The following is a 24,733-nucleotide window of genomic DNA, read 5'->3' on the forward strand; positions in this document are numbered from 1 at the left end:
CACTCCCAGAGGCGGCTCACAGTCCCCACCAAGCAGACATGCTCAACATGACCGCGGACCTCTTCGGGTCAGCAGGCCTCCCTCGCTCCCGCAGGTGAAGACACAGTCTTATGTGACGTAATCTAATCCAGGCCTGACATTCCGACACCTTCACAATGGGAAGAGGGATATGGTTGGAAACAAGTCACAGGGGCCAGGAGGTGACAGTCGCTGGGATCACCTGAGGGTCTGCCTGTCATGGAGGGACACCAACTGCCTGGGCTGTGGGTTGTGAACTTCTAGGCTGTGCGGACAGGCCTGTGCTCGGCTCCGGTTCTTCTGCCCCCAGATACCATACAATGTGCCCCTGTGGGTGCAGGACACTGGGGGTTTCTGGGGAGCTGGTTGGAAGGGGCCCAGAGGCCTCCTCCCAAGTTTACCATGTGACCTCAGGCCAGGAGCTTGAACCCCCTGTGCATTGATGTTCTCAACTACAAGATGAGGTTCATAGCAACCCCAGCCTCCTGGGAGGCCGTGAGGACATAATGTTCATGAATGGTGTGAGTTCCGATCCTGCCAGAAAGTTCACAAACATTTCCCATTCCTGTCTTTGTGATTCTCTGCCTCTGCTTCCCGATGGACCCTGTTTAGTTCTCCACAAATGTCCCCCCATTCTACATGAATCTTTGTGTCTCTGGGCACCGTGTGAAGCCTTAAGTATTTTGGCAACAGTGTCTGGGAAGTGAGGAGTGAACTCTGCCCTCAACTCAGGGGCAGAAGTTCTGTTCTGGAAGTTTCAGATTGGTCCTGTCGTGGCTTTACAATGGACTCTCAGGGCAATGAATTTTACAAGGCATTAATATTTGATTTCTCACTCTTGTACTCTGCTGAACAGCATATATAATTTCTGGGAACAGCCAGGCTTGGTGATTCCCGTGGGCCAACTGGGCCAGGCCTGGCGCCTTGTCCTAGTAGAGGGGTCTGTCTCTCCTTCTCAGGGGCCTGAGGGGGCTCTCTGCCCTGCAAGAGCCAGGAAGGGTGACACGTGTCCAGTGGCACTGGGCCACTCCCCTGGCAGCACCCACTCCCCTGGCAGCACCCTAAGCCCAAAGGCCCTAGGCACAGTGGGGGCAGAGTGGGGGCAGGCCTGCAGAGTCTCGGGGCTCCCCACCTCCATTCCATCTCAGCCCCTGTCCTTGTAGGAATGCAGTCAGGAAGGTGGCGACAGTTTACCAACTCCCAAGGACTCACTCTGCACATGGTCTCATTCCATCCCTCCCTCCCCAAGGGAGGAACACAAGACGTGAGGCCTGGGCTGTAGCTGTGGGTCTGTCTTGTGCCCTTGCCCAGGCCCACGCCCCAGCTGCCATGGGAAGGACTGTTCAGGGGATGAAGACGCGGGAGACCAGCTGTCCTGGGCCACGGAGGCTCGCTTTATTTCACCAGCAGCACCTGGTCGCTTCTTTTGTGCTGGGAAGGGTGGCAGAGCTTGAGCAGCAGGCCGAGCAGGCCCAAAAAGATGCCTACCAGCAGCATTAGCTTGAGTCCCTTGAGGACGGACCTGGCCTTCCCCTTCCGGGCCTCCCTTGACTCCAGCTGTGGTCCAGTTTCCTCTTGCTGGAGGGTCTCCGGCACATCCGGAAAGGGCCTGGGGTTGAAGCGTGCCATGAGCTCCTGCTTCACGAAGCACTTGTAAATGGCCGGCTGGAAGATCTGAAGCTGCCTGCCACCGTTGGTGGGTTCCAGAATGCTGCTCAGGACCTGGTTGGAGAGCTGGCCCTGCCAGGTCAGGGGGATGTCGTTGACTTCCCAGAGGATGGGCCTGCAAAGGAGGACAAGGTGAGCTGCAGCAGCCGGGGGCTGAATGGGGGACAGAGGTCGGGAAAGGATGTGGAACAGCCAACAGGGCATCCCCTCCAGGAGTGCTGGGGGAAAGCAGGGCCGGGCTGGCAGGGAGCTCAGAGCCCTATGCCCCCCGCCACCCCCCCCACCGCCCTAAATGGGCCAGGGACATAGGTCTCTAGCTTTTTGAGCCTCCACCTGAAAACTGGGGACGTAAAGATTTTACCTGTTTCACAAGGCTGTTTGAAGGAATGAGCCAGAACACTTGCCTACGTGATTGCCCCCCACGCCCCACCCCTGCTCTCCCTGACTGGCCTCATTTTCTCTGCTCTCCCTCTCTGTCTCTCTCTGCCCCAGCTGCACCGGCCTCCCAGGTAAACCTCCAGCAGGCTGGGCCCCATCCTGTCTCAGGGCCTTTGCCCCTCCCTCCACCAGGAGTGATCTCCCTCAGCACCCAGGGCTCCCTCGCCTCCTTTCAGTGTCGGCAACTTCTCAGATGACGTCCCTGCCCTCTGTTTTTAAACCGATCCTCTCCTCCACGCCCATCTCCCCTCCTGGCCCTTAACCACTGCCACCTAGAACACTGTATGTTTATTTATGCGATTGTTCATGGCTCCATGAGGGCAGGAATCTTTCCCAGTTTGGGTCTCCCCTGATCCCCGGTACCAAGAACAGTGTTTGGCTTATAAGCCCTCAGTGGCACCATGTCAGTGAACACACAGATCAGGCCCATATCACAGCCATCGTGGCTGGGGAAGAGGAGCACTCAATCGACAATATTGATGAGGCCAATAATCCTATGAGGAAAAGCTAATACCTCTGAGAGTGTGGAACTTTCCTCAGACACTGTTATAAGTACCTTTATAGACATCACAATGACCCCATGAGGCCACGGTCCCACAAGATCTCCGGACTGACCTGGGGAGTGTCCTTACCAAGTATGTGTTCTAAACCTCAGAATGGGACCTTATTTGGAAATCGGGTTGTTGCAGATGTGATCAGTTAAGATGGGGTCTGACGGAAGTGTCCCCGGGCTCTAAATCCAATAGGACCTGTGTCCTTTAAAGAAAAGGAGGAGACACAGACACAAACACACAGGGAAAAGGCCAAGTGGTGATAGGCAGGTCAGGGATGTGGTTACAAGCTAAGGAAGGCCCAGGATTGCCCACCATACCCAGAAGCGAGGAGGGAGCAAGGACGGGTTTCACACAGCATCTCAGAGGGCATGGGGCCCTGGGGACGCTTCGACTTTGGACTTCTGGCCTCCAAAACTGTGAGAGAATACATTTCAGGTGTTTTAAGCCACCCAGTAGAAAGCCCAAGGAAACTCATCCAACCCCATTCAACAGACAGGGAGCCTGAGGCCCAGAGAGAAGCCACAGGCCCAAAAGCACACAGCTGGGAAGTATGGAGACCAGGCCTGGCTGAATCCAGAGTCCAAGACATAAACGTCACATGGAATGCCACTCTACCCAGCTCCCTAGAGACGTGGCAGCCCTTGAAATCTCAGTGACCTCTTTTGATTCTTTTCTTTTCTTTTTTTTAAAGTAGACTCCACCTGGGCTGCCTGGGTGCTCAGAGGGTTAGATATCTGCTTTTGGCTCAGTCACAATCTCCAGGTCCTGGGATTGAGTCCCACATCAGGCTCCTTGTTCAGCAGGCAGCCTGCTTCTCCCTCTTCCTCTGCTGCTCCCCCTGCTTGTGCTCTCTCTCCCCAAAATGAATAAATAAAAAGATCTTTAAAAAAATATAAAGTGGGCTCCACACCCAGCATGGAGCCCAGTGTGAGGCTTGAACTCATGACCCTGAGATCAAGACCTGGGCTGAGATAAAGAGTTGGATGCTTGACCGAACGAGCTGCCCAGACGCCCCACGTCTCTCCGTTCTTCTCTGGGTTTCCCAACAATTGGCACTCGGGAACTGCTTGTCTGCCAAATGACACAAAGCAGGTGTCCCAGGCTAGAAAGCAGGGGCGGGTGCCCTTTCCCGAACTGTGGGGTCTTTGCAGAGACTACGTGCTACTTTTACACTTAAAGGAGGAAGGGAGACAAGAGAGTGTGGGAAAGAGAAGAAGTGCAGTCACAGCGCAAATAAGGAAAAGAACACCAGAGGGAGGGAGTGGGACCGTATGTGACAGAGCAGGTGGCTGCAGAAGCCCCAAGAGTTTGCTTGGGCTCCCCCCAAGGGAGGGGCTGTCACAGGTCCGTAGGGACAGAGGGTGGGTGGGATCCCTACAGTCAAGTGTGTAGGATTTAGGGTCAACACAGCTCCCCTTGGGCAAGGACTGTGTCCTTCTGGGCTGTAGTTGCCCCCCTCTCTTAAATGCCTCCCCTTAGAGTCACCTGTAGATAGATCCCCGGGGGCAGGTGAGCCACACGGACCCCAAATCCTCCCTGATCTCGTAGTTGTCAAAGGTGATGAAATCCACTGTGGATATTTTGCACGGGACCTGGCAGGCCTCCACCTGCATCTCTGGCCGCATGCGGCTGGACCACATCTTCAGATCCCCCAGATAGAGCCAGCACGGCATGGGCTCCTGTAGAGGCTCCTTGATGTAGCAGTAGCCCAGCCGCTTCCGCTCCCCGGGCTCCCCGCAGCGGTTACAGTCCTGCCAGGGCTCCCAGTGGGTGAAGATGAGTTCCGTGCCACCCAGACTCAGGGTCTCATTCTGCAGGGGCTTCTGGCCCAGACCTCTGTGGGTGATGTGCAAGGTGCTGACATCTTGGAAGTCAATCCCATACTGCACCACTTGGATGCCGTTCCTGTCCTGGCAGTGGTAGAAGCCTGTCTGGGAGGGCGCCGGGTCTCGGATGAGAATGCCAGTCCCGGGTATGATTTCTATGTTGGAAACTCTAGAGACTTTGTTCGGCCAGCTGGCCTTGTCTTGCAGGAAGAAGAAGTACCACTGTGCCCCTGAAGAGTTGCAGGGCAGAAAGATGTCATTGTCAGAGAGGAGGGCTTTCTGGCATTGGTTCTCGTTGGGACAGCTGAAGGTCATGTGGAAGTCCAGCGCAGGGATGGCGAGACTGAGAAGCAGCCATGGGGTGGCGAGCATGATGGACTGGGACTGGGGCCAGCGGGCAGGGCACTCCCCTGGCCACTGTTAAGTCACCCCTGAAATTCAAGCCTCAGCGAGAGGGAGGTGTCCTGGGGTCCACCGCATGGGTATGTGAGGTCACAATCCCCATTTGATTGGTGACAGTGTGACAATGCTTTTTCATCTCTATTCTAAGTCCTCTACTCCACTGGGATAGGAAGAAACTTAATTTGTCTCCTCAGGGTTTTCTCTACCATCCCCTGGTTTGGCATCCAAATATCACATGTGAGCATTGGATGCATTTCCCCCAAACACTGACTATGTTCTGGGCCCAATTCTGAGTGGTAAGCGTGGAGAGGTGAATAATTCCTCTCTGGTTACCAAGCAAAAGGCTCCACCTGCCTCAGGACCTTGGCACACACTGGTCCCAGACTCTTTCCACAGATAGCTGCCTGATTCAATTCATTTTAAACAAATAAATATTTTTCTCAGGTGTCTCCTTCCCAAATCCTTTCCTAAACTCCTTCTTGGCCCTGAAATTAAAAATAATGATTGTGTGGGCTTGCCCCATCATCACTGACTCATTTCACAAATTTTTACTGAAGGCCTGTTACTGGCCCTTACTCTAATCGCAGCTCTGAGCTGGTTGGACAAAGCCTCTTCCTCCTTCAGACTTACCCACTAGAGATAGATGATAAGCAAATATATAATATATAAGATCAGATACAGTAGATTCTCCTTTTCATAGAAGTTATAACTGTTCTATAAAGTTGCTGAATTAGCAAATACTGAAACATTGTTCCCAGGATTAATGCAGGTTTAAGGTCCTATCAGCCTTTGGTCATTACATTTTTGTCAACCACTCAATACACAGCCTTATTTTATGCGTATTTTCTTTAAAGACCTCTCTTGTTAATTCGTTAACATTGAACTTGTAACCCACAGCACCATTAACTCATGGCTGAATAAAGCTTATCTGAGACACCTGTTTTCTTCACAAGACACGTCGAAGCCGTCTTGTGCTTAGGAATACTGGCCAGCCTTCAGCTCTGCCCGGGAGCCATTTTAAATAGCAGAATCACAAAAAGTACAAAAATGCAACAACAGCAAAAAGTGGTGCTAAACAGGCCATGAAAAGGATGCTTTTAATCGTAGGAGAGCTGGAACTAGAAGGCAGTGTCATGGTGTTGGATCTCCGCTGGGAGTGTGCACCGAGGAGAACCAGTGTTTTCAGAACCCTGTGCATGTCTGCGCATGACTACAAAACCACGGTGGGTGTTGATCTGGGGGCTACCAGAATTTTAGTGAGTGAGTGAATTCACAGGTATGGGTCCTTGAATAATAAGGATTGCCCACTAATTGCTAAAGACAAGAAGAGAGCAAGGAAATGGGGATGGGAAATGAAGGGTTGGTGTGTGGGGGTGAGCTATTTCAGGGAGTGGGATCAGGCCTGTCTGAGCACTCATGGGAGGGGTGAAGTTTTACAAACACTTGAATAAAGTGAGATAAAGGGCATTGTGGATATTTGAAGGAAGAATAATCCCAAGAAGAAGATTCCCAAACCCCTGATACGGCTGCCATATTTCGAGGGCATAGAAGTCAGAGTGACTAAGGGGTAGTGGACAAGGGGTGAGGCCAGAGGTTCACTTAGGTCTTTGCTAAGACATCCTGCCTCCCTCTCTCCCTGGCTCCTGTGGCTGGGGGCTCTCTTAGTCTTATCCCTGTCCCATGTGGGGACCTCTACAGGCTGTGTTTGGGATAAGCTCTATGTTTAGGCTCTGGAACTTCTTCTATGGCCTTTTGCTGCCACCTTCACCCCAGGAGTGGGCCACACATCCCCTCTGTCCTCACATCTATTAAACCCATCTGGAGTGTTTGTCTGCTTCCCAGGACCTTATAAAGTCCCTCTACCTGAAACATATTAACATCTATACTTCTGATGCCTCCCCTCCATCTGCCTCCCTCCCTCTCTCCCCTCCATCCAGGGCTCTTTTCTAAACAGGTAAACAGGGCTATGGGGACCCTGTGCAATATCCCTCTTCCGATTTTCATATCTTCTAGATGAGAAGCAACAAATTGGCTGGGTCCAGCCTGGATAAATGTTTTCACTGGTCTCTCTAGGATGTTTTTAGAATATTTAAATCAGTGACCAACATGTAAAATCCAAGAGTTTGCGTGTGAGAATCCAGATTCCCTGCTATACTTTAAATAGCGTGGGTGAGGTTGTGCTTACTGCTACAATTGAGAAGTCAATATCATACTAATACTCTTGCTAACAGCAACTACAGACTCTAAGGTAACTGTGATTAATATGACTAATTAAGATGAGGATTTTGAACCTATATAGAAGAATCAAATGGAAATATTAGAACTAAAAAATAAAATTTCTGAAATTGAGAATTCCCTAGAAAGGGGAGCAAGCTATTAGACACAACAGAAAAGTGGATCAAGGAAAAGAAAGATGGGCACACAGAAAAATATCTATACTGAAGCATGCAAAAAAAGAAAAGATAAGATAATATAGAAAAGAGTGTAAGAGACATATAAGATATGGGGAAAAGTTCTACCATTCATGTAAATGGAGACTTAGAAGCAAAGGAGAGACAGGAACATCAGTAATATTTTAAGATACAGAATGAAAACTTTCCAAAACTGATGAAAGATATTAAGCAACAAATTCAAGATGGCCTTCAAAACCTGTGCAGGATAAATATAAATGAAGCCATACCTAGGCATTTTATAGGAAAATGCTGCTACAAACCAAAGAGGAAATAATAAAAATGGCCATAGAGGAAAAAGATACATGTTTTCAAAGTAACAATCATAAGACCCTACACTGACTTTTAAAAATTATTATTATCATCATCATTATGATTATTAAGTAGACTCTACACCCAGCATGGAGCCCAATGCAGAGCTTGAACTTATCACCCTGAAATCAAGACCTGAGATCATGATCCTACATTGACTTTTAAAAAGAAATGATGGGGGTGCCTGGGTGGCTCAGTCTGTTAGGTTTTAGCTCAGGTTATGATCCTACATTGACTTTTAAAAAGAAATGATGGGGGTGCCTGGGTGGCTCAGTCTGTTAGGTTTTAGCTCAGGTCATGATCCCAGGGTCATAGGATTGAGCCCCACACCAGACTCTGCACTCTGCAGAGAGTCTGCTTCTCTCCCTCTCCCTCTGCCCCTCCCCTTGAGTGCTCTCTCTTTCTCTTTCTCTCTCTCTCTAAAACAAATAAGTAAATCTTAAAAAATAAATAAAGCAATATTCAAATAAGTTATGGAAGCTAGAAGACAATGGAATGACACGTTCCTTCTTCTTTTTTTTTTTTAAAGATTTTATTTATTTGTCAGAGAGAGGGAGAGAGAGCGAGCACAGGCAGACAGAATGGCAGGCAGAGGCAAAGGGAGAAGCAGGCTCCCCGCCGAGCAAGGAGCCTGATGTGGGACTTGACCCCAGGGCGCTGGGATCATGACCTGAGTCAAAGGCAGCTGCTTAAACAACTGAGCCACCCAGGTGTCCTTGGAATGACACTTTCAAAGCACTAAAAGGAAATGATTGCCAAGCTAGAATTCTATATGTAGACTTCTATATGCCACAGTGAAAATATCCTTTAAAGACAGAGGCAAAATCAAAAGAAATGAAATCTTGCCACTTGCGACAACATGGATGGAACTAGAGGGTGTCATGCTTAGCGAAATAAGTCAATCGGAGAAAGACAACTATCATATGATCTCCCTGATATGAGGAAGTGGAGATGCAACATGGGGGATTAAGGGGGTAGGAGAAGAATAAATGAAACAAGATGGGATTGGGAGGGAGACAAACCATAGGTGACTCTTAATCTCACAAAACAAACTGAGGGCTGCTGGGAGAAGGGGGGTTGGGAGAGGAGGGTGGGGTTATGGACATTGGGGAGGGTATTTTATAAAAAATAAAAAAAATTTAAAAAAAGACAGAGGCAAAAAATAAAGGTATTTTCAGACAAAAACTGAGAGGATTTACCACAGCAGAGCACACTAAAAGTAGTACTAAAGAGAATTCTCCAGGCAGCAGGAAAATGTAAGCAAGGTAATGCAGGAATGAAAACTACCAAAGAGTAAATATGTGGGTAAAATTAAATGAATATCTAGAGTGTTTTAAAATAATGTCTTGTGGGGTTTAAAATATATTTAAAATAAAAATACTTGATCAAGAGCACAACAGATAGAAGGGGAATAAAGGGAGCTAAAGAGTTATAAAGTCTACATTGTCTAGGATATGGTGCAAGTACAAATTCATATTATGTTCTAATGAGTGAGGACTGATTTTGTAATCTCTAGAGAAAATAAGAAGAATGCATATCTAATAAGCTAATAGAGGGGGAGATGGGATAATTTAAAAATATCTGATGAAAAAATATACTTGGTGAATCCAGTACTATGTTGAATAAAAGTAGTGAGAGTGGACATCCTTGTCTTGTTTCTGACCTTAGGGGGAAAGCTCTCAATTTTTCCCTACAGAATATGATGTTCACCATGGGTTTTTCATATATGGCCTTTCTTGAGGGTTTTTATCATGAATGGATGTTGGATGTTGTCAAATGCTTTTTTCTGCATCTACTGAAATGATCATATGGTTTTTATTCTTTCTCTAATTAATGCGATATATCACGTATTTCAATTCACAGATATTGGACCACTCTTTCATCTGAGGAACAAATCCTATTTGATTATGTTGAGCAGAAAAGAAAACTCCAAAATAAACCCACAATTATATGATCAATTAATCTTCAACAAAGCAGGGAAAAATAGCCAATAGGGAAAAGACAGATTCTTCAAAAATAGTATTGGGAAAACTAGTCAGTTACATGCAAAAGAATGAAACTGGACATGCAAGGAGTCTTATTCTTCTGCCTGCCACTCGCCCTGCTTATGCACTCTCTCTCTCTCTCTGTCAAATAAATAAAAAACTTAAAAAATTAATAAAACTGGACAACTTTCTTACACCATCCCCAAAATAAACTCAAAATGGGTCCTCAAAAGAGGACAGTGATAAGCTTAAACCCAACTGTATCAGTAGTTACATTAAATGTAAATGAACTAAATGCTCCAATTAAAAGGCAAAGATTTTAGGGGCGCTTGGGTGGCTCAGTCATTAAGCGTATGCCTTCAGCTCAGGTCATGATCCCAGGGTCCTGGGATCGAGCCCCACCTCAGGCTCTCTGCTCAGTGGGGACCCTGCTTCTCCCTCTCCACTCCCTCTGCTTGTATTCCCTTTCTCACTATGTCTCTATCAAATAAATAAATAAAATCCTTAGAAAAAATAAAAGGCAAAGATATTCAGACTGAATACCAAAACAAAAATCTAAATACATACTTTTAAAGAGATTCATCTTAAGTAAAAGATAAAAGTTGAAAGTAAAGACATGGGAAAATAGCATTCAAACACTAAATAAAAGAAAACTGGTGTAGTAGCTATACTGGTAACAGAAAGTAGATACAAAGGCTGAAAGTATTAATAGAGATTACAGGAAACATTTTATAAGATGGTTTACTCTAATAGGAAGTTATAATGATCTTAAGTTTGTGTGAACCTAAAAATATATAAAGCAAAATCTTATAGTAACTAAATTTTAAAATGAAAAATCCACAATGTAACAGTCAAAAAATTTAGTAAAGATATAGAAGATTTGAGCTATATGATATAAATTTGACCGTATAGATATAGAACACTGTGCTCAACTTCAGAGCATGCTTTCTTTTCATATTCATATGAAATATTTGCCAAAAGTAACCAGGTTCTAGGTCATAAAACAAATCTCAATAAATGTTAAAGGAAGAGAATCACATTCTAGGTCAGCAGAATTAAGTTAGACACAAATGACAATAAGATAACAAGAACATCACTAGATATTTGATACTTATACAGTGAAATGTTTAAATAACTAATGGATCAAAAGAGAAACTGCAATTGAAAATATAAGTATTTTTAACTGACAGAAGATATTTAACATCAAAACTTGTAGGATGCAAGTAAGTTTTACTTAGGGGGGAAATTTCCAGCCTAAATACATATTTTGATGGGGGAGGGAAAGGATAAAAACTAGAGATCTAAGCAAGTATCTCAAATACCAGTAATCAATTAGAGAGAAAACAAAACTATAATAAACAAAACTAATAAATGAAAAGCTGGTTCTTTAAAAGAGGAATGAGACTGATAAAGCCCTAGCAAGACGAATCAAGGAAAAAAGCAGGAAGAAGGCCTAAACAACAAATACTAGCAATGAGAAAAGAGATATTACTATATATCTTACAGGCATAAAAAGATAATCAGATGATATTGAAAACAACTTTTGACCAAAACTTATAAAAATTCATGGGTGCCTGGGTGGCTCAGTTTGTTGAGTTTCTACCTTTGTCTGGGTCATGATCCCATGTCCAGGGATCCAGTCCTACATCGGGCTCCCTGCTCAGTGGGGAGTCTGCTTCTCCCTATGCCCTTCATCCTGCTTGTGCTCATTCTTTCTCTCTCTCTCTTTCTCTCTGTCTTGAAGAGGTAAATAAAATCTTTTTTAAAAAATGGATACATTTATTGAAAAGCTTATTAACACTGGCACAAGAAAAAAATCTGAACTGTTTCATATTTACGATGAAAGAAATTGAATCTGTAATTTAAAATCTATATACAAAAAACTGTATAATGCCAAAAAACTTTACCACTGAATTCTTCCAAAAATTTCTTAACGATTAAGAAATGGCATCAATATTTCAAAACCTTTCCAGAAATATAAAAAGATGAAACACTTCCAAACTTCTGTGAGGCCTGCATCACCTTAATACCAAAACCATATAAGGTTATTACAACTAAGGAAAATATCAGGCCAATCTCTTTCATGAACAAGGGCACAATATCCTAAACAAAATATTAACAAATGTTAACAAATTTCCTCCAATGATAAACAAAAAGAATAAATATGATCACATTGGATTTATCCCAGGAAGGTGGAGTTTGGTTTAATATGAATACAATAAATGTGATTCACTATATTAACATAATAAAGGAGAAAAACCGTATTATCATCTCAGTAGATGCAGAAAATGCATTTGATAAAATTCAACACTCATTCATGGGTCAAAACTTTTGGAAAACTAGGAATAAAAGGGAATTTTGCTAATCTGATAGTTTTTCTACTAAAAACCTATAGCAGTATTATATTTACTAGTAAAATATTAAGAACAACATAGCATGTCTCCCATAAGGTTATCCACTCAGCATTTTACTGGAGATAAGTGAATTTAGCAAAACAAATTGATACAAAGTCATATACAAATACCGAGTATAGGGATGCCTGGGTGGCTCAGTTGGTTAAGCATCTGCCTTCAGCTTAAGTCATGATCCCAGAGTCCTAGGATGGAGTCCTGCATTGGGCTCCTTGCTCAGCAGGGAAACTGCTTCTTCATCTGCCTGCTGCTTCCCCTGCTTATGCACTCTCTCTCTGACAAAATATATATATATTTTAAATGCCAAATATATTTTTATAGACCAACAACAAACAATTAGGAGATGAAATTTAAAAGATACAACTTTTCTCTCTAGCTGCTCCTCCAAAGGTAACAGGCACTCTGCAACCCTGATGGGTGCTCCCCGCCCTCTGCACTCCGCCTGCCTCATGAAAGCTAGCAGCTACACACAGTTGACACAAGGGATTCCCCTTGATTGCCTAGTCCTGATGGCTGGTTAGGGTGTGTGTGTGTGTGTGTGTGTGTGTGTGTGTGTGTGTGTGTGTGTTTGTGTTTCTGGGTCTCAGGGGACTGAAACAATTGGGAGAGACAGTTCTTGGCAGGCTACTATCTCCAGGGCACTCCACAGACAGCAGACTGAAACACAATGCAGTCTTCCTGTGAAAAAGACCTATTTACTCATCCTAGAGTTCTAGCCTGAGGGCCAGGCTTCTAGTCTGCCACACATATAGAAGCTATGAAGGGGTTTTCAGGGAATGTAGGCCAAGTGACACCAACTATGTGCTCTCCCTTGGTCTCATTACAGTTCACTGTTACTTCTAGGAAAGGAGATTATATACTCACCTGGAGCCCCAATTTTCACTACTCTCACACAAGGGACACCTGTAGATCACCTAGTCTAGAGGTCAGCAGAATTTACAATTGCAGCCCCATAGGATGATATAAATTTGCCTAATTTAAAAGCTATTGCCAGAGGGTCCGTTTTCCAATCAGCCAGAAACTAGGCACTGACTGAGATTCCTCCCTTTGACATTCTGACAGGTCTTGGCACACCCTCAACAACTGGGACATACTGAGAATAAGGCAGATTGCTTGGAAAATCACAAAGGTATGAGAGAAAACCAAGAACTAGGACAGGGTTGAATGGTAAAGGTTCATCTCCTACACAAGGTCATTTTTTCAAGACTGGGAGATGTAGCTGTTTCACCTAATACTTAGATACAAACACAGATAGGTTAGCAAGATGTGAAAACAGAAGAGATTGTTCCAAATGAAGGAACAAGATAAAACTTCAGGAAAAAAAAAAAAAGAAAACGGAGATAATTGATATAACTGATAGAGTAAGTGCTCAGAGTAATGGCATAAAGATACTCAGAAGAATGGGTAAACACAGTGAGAACTTCAACCAAAAATTAATAATAAATAAAATCTAAGAAAGTACCAAACAGAAGCCACAGAACTGTAAACAATAACTGAGCTGAAAATACACTAGTGGGTTAGAAAGATTCAACAGCAGATTAGATAAAACAGAAGAAAGAGTCAGTGATTTGGAAGACAGGGCAGGGGAACTCACACAGAGCAGCAAAAAGAATAAAAGAATTTTGAAAAGTAAAGATAGTTTAAGGAACTTATAAGATAATATCAAACAGAATAACATTCACATTATAGGAGTCTCAGAAGGAGAAGAGAGAGAGAAGAGAGAAGAAAACTTATTTGAAGAAAACAATGGCTGAAAACTTCCTTGAACATTCAACCAGGTCCAGAAATCCCAGAAAGTTCCAAAAAAAGACGGCCTCAAAGAGATCCATACGAAGACACATTTATAACAAAAATTTCAAAAGTTAAAGAGAGAATCTTAAAAGCAGTGAGAAAAAACAACCTGTGTAAATACAAGCCCCCCCCATAAGACTATCAGCAGATTTTTCAGCAGAAATATTGCAGGACAGAAGAGAGTGGTGTAATATATTCAAAATGCTGAAATGAAAAAACTTCCAACCAAGAATACTCTAAATGTTATCATTTAGAACTGAAGGAGAGAAAAAAAGAGTTTTCCAGAAAAGCAGAAGTTAAAGAAGTTCATTGCCACTAAACCAGCCTTATGAGAAATGTTTTTTAAAAAGTGCTTATGCTGGAAAGAAAGGGCACTAATTAGTAACATGAAACAAATGATAGTAAAAATCTCACTGGTAAAGATATATATAAAAACACAGTGGATTAATCACAAAGTTAGTATGAAGGTTAAAAATAAAATTAGCAAAAATTACTAGACTCATAATAATTAGTTAAGGGACAAACAAAAATTAAAAAATGTAGAATGTGATATCAAAAACATAAAATGGAAGTAAAAATACAGAATTCTAGAATGTGCTCAACTGGGTGGCTCAGTTGGTTAAGCATCTGCTTTTGGCTCAGGTCATGATCCCAGTGCCCTGGGATCAAGTCCCGCATCGGGCTCCCTGCTCAGCAGGGAGTCTGCCTCTCTCTCCCTGTATATGCTTTCTCTTTCTCAAATAAATAAATAAATAAATATATTTTTTTAAAGATTTTATTTATTTACTTGACAGAGATCACAAGTAGGCAGAGGCAGGCAGAGAGAGAGGAAGGGAAGCAGGCTCCCCACTGAGCAGAGAGCCTGATGCGGGGCTCAATCCCAGGACCATGGGATCATGACCTGAGCTGAAGGCAGAGGCTTTAACCCACTGAGCCACCCAGGCGTCCATAAATAAATAAATCTTAAAAAATTTTTTAAATGTTTTCAACTTAGCTTGCTATCACCTTAAAATAGACTAATATATATACATATGTATATATATTATGCCATTATATGTGAAGCTCATGGTAATCACAAAGCAAAAACGCAAAAGATGAGAAAGGATTCTAATCATAACACTAAAGAAAGTCATCAAACAACACAGGAAGAGAGCAAGGAACAGAGAGGAACTACAAAACAGCCAGATGGTTAAGCATTGGACAGTTAGACTCAGGTCATGATCTCAGGGTCAATGCTTAACCGACTGAGCACACCCAGGTGCTGCATGTCATCATCTAATTTATTATGTTTTATCTTCACACTGAAATAATCTTTTACTTTTTTACCCATATAATATCTGTTAATGAAAATCAAGAGCATTGATTATCCAATAAAAATGATTTGGGGGTGCCTGGGTGGCTCAGTAGGCTAAGCCGCTGCCTTCGGCTCAGGTCATGATCTCAGGGTCCCGGAATCGAGTCCCGCATCGGGCTCTCTGCTCGGCAGGGAGCCTGCTTCCTCCTCTCTCTCTCTCTGCCTGCCTCTCTGCCTACTTGTGATCTCTCTCTATCAAATAAATAAATAAAATCTTTAAAAAAAATGATTTTAGAAATGTTAAAAACAAAAACAAAAAAACAGCCAGAAAACAATTAACAAAAAGAGAATAAGTATTATCTATCAATAATAACTTTATATCATTAAGTGGACTAAATTCTCCAGTTGAAAGTTGTAGGGGGTACCTGAGTGGCTCAGTCAGTTAAGCATCGGACTCTTGATTTCAGCTCAGGTCATGATTCAGGGTTGTGAGATCAAACCCTGTGCTGGGTTCTGCACTGGGTGTGGAGCCTGCTTACGATTCTCTCTCCCTCTCCTTCTGCCCCTCCCCTGCTCTCTCTCTCTCTCTCTCTGTCTCTAAAACAACAACAACAAAAAAGACATAGAGTGACTTCATTGATTAAAAAGAAGAAGAAAATCCAGACCCATTTATATGCTACTTACAAGAAACTCACTTCAGATGTAAAGTTACACACAAACTAAAAGTGAGGGGATAAAAAAGATGTTTCATGCAAATGAAAGAAAACAAACAAACAAAAGGTTGGTAACTATACTTATGTCAAACAAAATAGATTTTAAAATAAAGACTATGACACCTGGATGGCTCAGCTGGATAAGCATCTGCCTTCAGCTCAGGTCATGATCCCAAGGTCCTGGGATTAAGCTCTGTGTCGGGCTCCCTGATCATCAGGGAGTCTGGTTCTCCCTCTCCCTCTGCCCTCCCCTTCATGTTTGTGTTCTCTCTCTCAAATAAATAAATAAAATATTTTTTAAAAGACTGCAATAAAAGAGAAAGATGGACATTACGTAATGATAAAGAGTTCAATACAACAAGATATAACATCTGTAAATATTAATGCACTCAATACAGGATCACCTAAATATATAAAGCAAATATTAACAGGGAGAAACTGACAGTAAAACAACAGTAGGGGACTTTAATAAGCTACTTACATCAATGGATTGATGATCCAGACAGAAAATCAATAAGGAAACATCAACATTAAATGACACATTGACAAGATGGACTTGATAGATATATAACAGAACATTCCATCCAAAGCAGTAGAGTACACATTCTTCTTAAGTGCACATGGAACATTCTCTAGGATAGATTAAATGTTAGGCCACAAAGCAAGTCTCAATAAATTAGAGGACTGAAATCATATCAGGCACCTTTTCCAACTATGCTAGTAGGAAGCTAGAGATCAATTATAAGAAGAGAACTGGAAAAAAATCACAAATATGTAAAGATAAAACAACATGGTACTGAAGAATTAGTGCATCAATGAAGAAATGAAAGGAAAAATCAAAAACACCTTGGGACAAAAGAAAATGGGACTACAACATACCAAAATCTATGGGATATAGAAAAAGCAGTTCTAAGACGGAAGTGCACAAGTGATACAAGTCTACCTCAAGAAAAAAAGAAAAATCTCAAGTAAGCAATCTAACCGTACTGAAAAAGACCAAATGAAATCCAAAGTTAGTAGAAGGAAGGAAATAATAAAGTTCATGGCAGCAAAGAAATGAAATGGAAACTAAAAAGACAGTTGAAAGGACAACATAACTAAGAGCTGATTCTTTGAAAAGATAAACCAAAATTGACAGACCTTAAGCTAGACTCACTAAAAAAAAGTGAAAGGGTTCAAATAAATAAACCAGAAATGTAAAAGGAGAAGTTACAACTGAAACCACAAAAATATAAAGGATCATGGGATGCCTGGGTGGTATAGTCGGTTAAATGTCTGACTCTTGGTTTTGGCTCAGGTAATCATCTCAGGATTGTGAGAATGAGCCCCACACGGGGCTCCACATCCAGTGTGGAGTCTTCTGGAGATTCTCTGCCCCTCTCCCTCTGCTTGTCCCACTTGTACACATTCTCTCTCTTTAAAATAAATGAATAAATCTATAAAGTTTATATATAAAGGATCATGAGAGACTACTGTGTACAATTATATGCCAACAAATGGGAAAACCAAGAGGAAGCAGATAAATTTCTAGAAATATAAAATCTCCCAAGACTGGATCGTAAAGAAACAGAAAATCCCAGAAGACTAGTTACTAGTATGGAGATTGAATCAGTAACCTAAAACCTCCAAAAAAAAACAAAAGTCCAGGACCAGACAGTTTTTCTGGTGAATTCCACCAAACATTCAAAGAAGATTTAATACTTATTCTTCTCAAACTCTCACAAACATTTCAAGAGGAAGGAATGCTTCCAAACTTATTTTTAGAAGAAGAATGAGGGGAGGGAGGGGAAGAGGGAGGAAGAGGAGGAAGGAGGAGGACAGAGGGAAGGGAAGGAAATGAGAAAGGAAAGAAAGGGAAAATTAATTACGGGCTAATCTGATGAATAATCTGATGCAAATCTGATGCAAAAATCCTCAAGAAATTCAACAATACATTAAAAGGATCATAAACCATAATAGAGTAAGATCTATTCTAGGGATGCAAAGATGATTCAACATTCACAAATCAACTAACGCAAAACACCACATTAACAAAATGAAGGATAAAAGTCATATGATTATCTCAGTAGATACAGAAAAAGCATTTGACAAAATTCAACATCCATTTGTAATAAAAATTCTCAAAATGTGAATAGAGGGAATGTACCTCAACATAACAAAGACCATATATGAGACACCTAGAGTTAACATTATACTCAATGGTGAAAAGCTGAAAGCTTTTCCTCTAAGATCAGGAAAAAGACAAAGATGCCCACTCTCCCCACTTTTATTCAACATAGTACTGGAAATCCTAGACAAAGCAATTAGACAAGAAAAAGAAAGAAGACATCCAACTTGGAAAGGAAGAGGTAAAACTATCATGGTTTGTGAATAATATGGTTTTGTATATACAAAACCCTAAGTATTCCACCAAAAAACTGTTAAACAAATCCAGTAAAGTTGTCAGGTATGAAATCAATGTACAAGAATCAGTTGCCTTTCTATACATTAACTATTATTGGAGAAATTAAGAAGATGACCCTACTTACATGTGCATCAAAAAGAAAATATCTAGGAATAAATTTAACCTAGGAGGTGAAAAACTTGTACACTGAAAACTATAAGTCACTGATGAAAGAAATTGAAGGAGACACCAAAAAACAGAAAGATATTCTATGCTCATGGATTAGAAGAATTTATATTCTTAAAATGTCCATATTACCCAAAGCAATCTATAGATTCAAGGCAATCCCTATCAAAATCCAATGGCATTTTTACAGAAATAGAACAAATAATTCTAAAATTTGTGTGGAACCCTTAAGGCCCCAAATAACCAAAGCAATCTTTTTTTTTAATTAATTTATTTATTTGACAGACAGAGATCACAAGTAGGCAGAGAGGCAGGCAGAGAGAGAGGAAGGGAAGCAGGCTCCCTGCTGAGCAGAGAGCCCAATGTGGGGCTCGATCCCAGAACCCTGGAATCATGACCTGAGCTGAAGGCAGAGGCTTCAACCCACTGAGCCACCCAGGAGCCCCAGTAACCAAAGCAATCTTGAGAAGGAACAAACCTGGAGGTATCACACTCCCTGATTTCAAACTATACTGCTATTGTAATCAAAATAGTGTGGTATTGGCAAAAATAGACACATAGATCACCAGAATAGAACAGAGAGCCCAGAAATAAACTCACATGTATATGGTTAATTAATTTATGACAAAGGATCAAGAATATATAATAAGGAGGGGTGCCTGAGTGTTTCAGTCTGTTAGACATTTGCTTTTGGTTCAGATCATGGTCCCAGGGACCTGAGATGCATCCCTGCATTGGGCTTCTTGCTCGGTGAGGAGTCTGCTTCTCCCTCTCCCTCTGCCTACAGCTCCCCCTGCTTGTGCTCTCTCTTTCTGTCAAATAAATAAATGAAGTCTTAAAAAAGGGGGGGGGCTGATAAATTGGACTTCATCAAAATAAAAAAAACTTAAAAAAGGAATAGAAAATGAGGAAAGAACAGTCTTTAATAAATATTGTTGGAAAAAACTGGACAGCTATATGCAAAAGAAGGAAGCTAGACCTCTATGTTACATGATACACAAAAATTAACTCAAATGGATTAAAGACCCAAGTATAGGACCTGAAACCATAAAACTCCTGGAAGAAAATATAGGCATTTAGCTCTTTGACATTGGTCTCAGTAACAAATCTTTGGATTTGACTCCAAAAGCAAAAGGCAACAAAAGTAAAAATAAACAAGTGGGACTACATTAAGCTAAAATGCTCTATACAGCAAAGAAAACCATCAACAAGATGAAAAGGCAACCTATGGAATAGGATAAAATATTTGAAAAATATTTTTCCAATAAGGGGTTAATATCCAAAATATATAAAGAACTTATGCAACTCAATAACAATAGTAAAAACAAACAAAAACAACAATAAAAACCCAAAACCCAAAAACCCAAACAAAAAACCCCCAAAACCCAAACAAAAAAACCCCAAATAACCCAATTTAAAACTGGACAGAGCATCTGAATAGACCTTTTTCCAAAGAAGACATACATATGGCCAACAGGCACATGAGCAGGCAGAGCCTCAACATCACTCATCATCAGGAAAATTCAAATCCAACCCACAATCAGATATCACATTACACCTGTTAGAATGGTTATTATTTAAAAGATAAGAAGAGGTACACGGTAGTGAGAACGTACAGAGAAAGCAACCCTTGAGAACTGTTGGTAGGAATGCAAACCGGTGCAGCCACAATGGAAAACAGTATGAAGATTCATCAAAAAAATTAAAAATAGAGCTACCATGTGAACCAGCAGTTCCACCCCGGGAACTTATCTGAAGGAAATGAAAACACTAATTTGAAAAGATATATGTATCCTTACATCACTGCAGCTTTATTTACAATGGCCAAGATACAGAAACAACCTAAAGACTCATTAGTGGATGAATGGATAAAGAAGACATAGTGTATATGCACAGCAGACTACTATCAGCCATTAAAAAAGAATGAAATCTTGCCATTTGCGACACTATGGGTGGACCTCAAGGGAATTATGCCAGGTGAAATAAATCAGACAGAAAGACCAGTACCATATGATTCCACTTATACATGGAATTTAAAAAACTAAGCAATGGGCACCTGGGTGGCTCAGTGGGTTAAGCCTCTGCCTTCAGTTCAGGTCATGATCTCAGGGTCCTGGGATCGAGCCCCACATTGGGGGGGTGGTGTCTCTGCTCAGCAGGGAGCCTGCTCCCCCCCCCCCCACTTCCTCTGCCTGCCTCTCTGCCTACTTGTGATCACTCTCTGTCAAATAAATGAATACAATCTTTAAAAAAAATAAAAATAAGATTAAAAACTAAGCAAATGAACAAACAAAATAGATATGAAGAACAAATGGTTGGTTGGCAGAGGGGAGGAAGGTTGAGGGGTGGGTGGAGTGGGTGAAGGGAGTCAAGGGGTACAAACTTCCAGTTATAAAATAAATAAATGGAGAGGTAATGCATAATATGCTGACAAAGGTCAATAATATTTTGTTGCATATTTGAAAGCTTTTAAAAGAGTAAATCTTGAAAGCTCTTACGACAAGAAAATTTTTTTTGTAATTTTGTACAGTGATGGATGGTAATTAGACTTATTGTGGTGATTATTTCACAGTGTATAGAAATCTTGAATCATTACATTGTACACCTGAAATGTATATAAGGCCATATTTCCATTACTTGAAATGTTAAAGTCATTTTGTCAAATTATGTTGAATGTTAAAGTCAAAATGTCAAATTACTAATAGAATGTAACATTATATTAGTTTCAGGTGTACAACATAATATAATATATAACATATAATATAATAACATATTTTATTATAATACTATGTATAATATATATTATGTGTGTGTGGTATTTATATATCTATGACTTGAATCGGATTTTAATATCAGGTATATTAAAATTTTGTAAATAGTCAAAACACTGTTTATAACCTTGGATTATTTTATTTCATGTACCAACTTATTAAACCATGCAAAATAGCCATAAAAAAGACACAATTTGTAATAACGTGAAAAATCAATTACTCAGGAATATATATTATAAAATATACATACGATCTCTATATTAATAACTGTGCATTACTGGGAGAAATTAAACAAAGCTTACCTAATGGGAATATTTATGATGTTCATCGATTAGAAATCTTCATATTGTAATATATTGATTCTACCCAAATTTAGCTTTAGAGTCAATGAAGTTCCAATTTATTAAAAAATAGGATTTGGGGGGTATGGAAACTACAAGCTGATTCCAGAATATTTATACAAAAGGCCAAGAATAATCAAGACAATCCTGAAGAACAAAGCTGGAAAATCTATACTATCAGATATGACTTTTTATAAAGGTATAGTAATAAAAATGCTGTGACATTGGTGCAAGGATGGACAAATTGTATCTGTCAGAGTCCAGTGAGGACACTGAAACAACACTAGTGATGATGTTGACATGGATGGCCAAAGCCAAGGTTTTACATTTGGTCACTCCTGAATATCAGGTGCCTAGGAGGGCAGAGGCTCAACCTTTCCAGTCCCCGATATGTCCCCAGCACCACCTGCCCACGGTCCGGCTCGGAATAGACACAAGCAGTTCCTACTGAATGAACCTCTGGACAAGCCAGTGAAGAGACCCCTTCCTGGACAGATTGACCATGAATGCTTATGGGCTGGGAGACAGAGCCTGCATTTCCTTTGGAAGGCGACCCCCTGCCCCAGGGGGGCACAGGAGACAGAGCCTAGGCGAGGGTCAAAGGCAGGGCTGATGCCCTGGTCCCATCACCTGTAGATGGAGGCCAAGGGGCAGGTAAGCCACATGTTGTTGGTCAACTTGCCCAATGGGTAAATGTCAAAGATGAAGTATGGCTGGTTGGTTTCCTTGACATGGTCGCAGGGTGCAAGACAGGCTTCCACCTGCAGTTCAGTCCGCAGACGGCTGGAGTGCGTCTTCTCCCCTCTCAGGTAGAGCCAGCACGGCATGGCTTTTTCCTGGGGCTCCTCGATGTAGCAGTAGCCCAGCCGCTTCCGCTCCCCGGGCTCCCCGCAGCGGTTACAGTCCTGCCAGGGTTCCCAGTGGGTGAAGACGAGCACACGACCACCCAGACTCAGGGTCTCGTTCTGCAGGGGCTTCTGGCCCAGGCCTTTGTGGGTTATGTGCAGGGTGCTGACATCTTGGAAGTCAATCTCGTACTCTACCACAAGGGCATTGTCACTGTCCTGGCAGTGATAGAGGCCTGTCTGGGAGGGCTGAGGGTTGGTCAGTTGAAGGCTGCCCCCAGGAAGTTTCTTTATGTTTGGCACAGAGGAGATCAGGAAGGGATCTTCCCCCAGAATGGGAGAGAAGTACCAGAGTGCCTTGGGGTAGTCACATTGCAGGACAACATCATTGCCCGAGACTAGGGCCTGCTGGCAGAGACTCTTATAGGAACATCTGATTAATATCTCTGCCCACAGACTGGGGAGAGAAAGGCTAAGCAGCCACAGGGGGGCCAACATGGTAGCCTGCTACAAAAGGATGCTGGGAACCACCCTGGGCATTATGAAGTCACCCACAGAACTCGGGCTTCAGCCCTGAGTGGAATGAAACCTGGTCCTGCCTCACTTTCTGGAGAAACAGAAATCACTGGTCTGTACCATCTCTAAAATCCACTGAGGAAATACAGCAAGGTCCTCCTGTCTCATAACTGGGGAGGACTGCTTCATTAGCATAGCACCAGATCAGCTCATGGAGGTGGGATGGAGGTGTTTTCTAAGTCTTTGGTCCCTGTGCTCATGTATCCCGTCTCCAGAGAGATCTCTCTTTTTCCATTACTGACCTTGGCGGCATCTGAGGTGGCATTGAGAGAGGTGTCCTTCTCCCCTCATGAGCAGTGTTTTTGGCCTTCTTCCTGCCTTCCAAAGTTTGGGATCTAAGGATTCTTAAAAGCCTCCAGCCAACTCCATTGCAAAAACCCACATCCGCAGTTTGGCTGAAGATGTTCCCCATCGGGCACCTGGGTGGCTCAGTTGGTTAAGCGACTGCCTTCGGCTCAGGTCATGATCCTGGAGTCCCAGGACCAAGTCCCACATCAGGCCCTCTGCTCATCGGGGAGCAGGCTTCTCCCTCTGCCCCTTGCCCCTTTCATGCTCTCTCTCTCTCTCTCTTTCTCTCAAATAAATAAAATCTTAAAAAAAAAAAAAAAAAGATGTTCCCCATCTCTCTCCCTCTCTCTTTCTCTGTCATTGCAGAAACACTGTATCAGGCATCTGTGGAGAGCCATATTCTCCATCTTTCTCTCACTGAGCCCTTTTGCCTACCTGGGAGTATCTTAAGGATTTTCCAGGAGTATCTTAATTCATTCAGAGATTTTATTCTTTGGGTGTTGAGTTTGCTAAGTTCTTTATAGATTCTGGACACTAGTCCTTTATCTGATATGTCGTTTGCAAATATCTTCTCCCATTCTGTCAGTTGTCTTTTGATTTTGTTAACTGTTTCCTTTGCTGTGCAAAAGCTTTTGATCTTGATGAAATCCCAATAGTTCATTTTTTCCCTTGCTTCCCTTGCCTTTTGCGTTGTTCCTAGGAAGATGTTGCTGCGGCAGAGGTTGAAGAGGTTGCTGCCTGTGTTCTCCTCAAGGATTTTGATGGATTCCTTTCGCACATTGAGGTCCTTCATCCATTTTGAGTCTATTTTTGTGTGTGGTGTAAGGAAATGGTCCAATTTCATTTTTCTACATGTGGCTGTCCAGTTTTCAAGAAATGGGCAGAGGACATGAACAGACATTTCTGCAAAGAAGACATCCAGATGGCCAACAGACACATGAAAAAGTGCTCCATATCACTCGGCATCAGGGAAATACAAATCAAAACCACAATGAGATATCACCTCACACCAGTCAGAATGGCTAAAATCAACAAGTCAGGAAATGACAGATGCTGGCGAGGATGTGGAGAAAGGGGAACCCTCCTACACTGTTGGTGGGAATGCAAGCTGGTGCAGCCACTCTGGAAAACAGCATGGAGGTTCCTCAGAATGTTGAAAATAGAACTGCCCTATGACCCAGCAATTGCACTATTGGGTATTTACCCTAAAGATACAAATGTAGTGATCCAAAGGGGCACATGCACCCGAATGTTTATAGCAGCAATGTCCACAATAGCCAAACTATGGAAAGAACCTAGATGTCCATCAACAGATGAATGGATCAAGAAGATGTGGTATATATACACAATGGAATACTATGCAGCCATCAAAAGAAATGAAATCTTGCCATTTGCGACAACATGGATGGAACTAGAGCGAATCATGCTTAGCGAAATAAGTCAAGCACAGAGATTTTAACAATGGTTAATAATGATTTAAT

The 24,733-nt window shown here is 42.3% G+C and overlaps 1 protein-coding gene across 2 annotated transcripts; it reads right to left on the reverse strand.

Moving 5' to 3' along the window:
* Window positions 1-1,389: 1,389 nt before the first annotated feature.
* FAM187B (family with sequence similarity 187 member B) lies at window positions 1,390-22,906 on the reverse strand. Of its 2 annotated transcripts, none has more exons than XM_082708706.1 (2): window positions 22,174-22,906; window positions 1,390-1,801 (listed from the first exon to the last, which is right to left on the reverse strand). In XM_082708706.1, the coding sequence occupies exons 1-2, from the start codon at window positions 22,884-22,886 to the stop codon at window positions 1,414-1,416; spliced, it is 1,101 nt and encodes a 366-aa protein (XP_082564832.1). In that variant the 5' UTR covers window positions 22,887-22,906; the 3' UTR covers window positions 1,390-1,413. The 2 variants fall into 2 exon arrangements, with proteins under 2 accessions (XP_082564832.1, XP_082564831.1); XM_082708705.1 differs by lacking the exon at window positions 22,174-22,906 and adding an exon at window positions 4,164-4,954.
* Between the last annotated feature and the right edge of the window lie 1,827 nt (window positions 22,907-24,733).

The sequence above is a fragment of the Mustela nivalis genome, assembly GCF_964662115.1.
Source record: "Mustela nivalis genome assembly, chromosome: 18".
Taxonomy (NCBI): domain Eukaryota; kingdom Metazoa; phylum Chordata; class Mammalia; order Carnivora; family Mustelidae; genus Mustela; species Mustela nivalis.

Bases quoted from the DNA above. Each gene is read 5' to 3' on its own strand.
- FAM187B (XM_082708706.1), bottom strand. From the start codon at position 22,886: ATGTTGGCCCCCCTGTGGCTGCTTAGCCTTTCTCTCCCCAGTCTGTGG. The intron at 1,802-22,173 runs GTGATGGGACCA...CCTCCTTTGCAG, and splicing joins CCCTTGGCCTCCATCTACAG to GCCCATCCTCTGGGAAGTCA.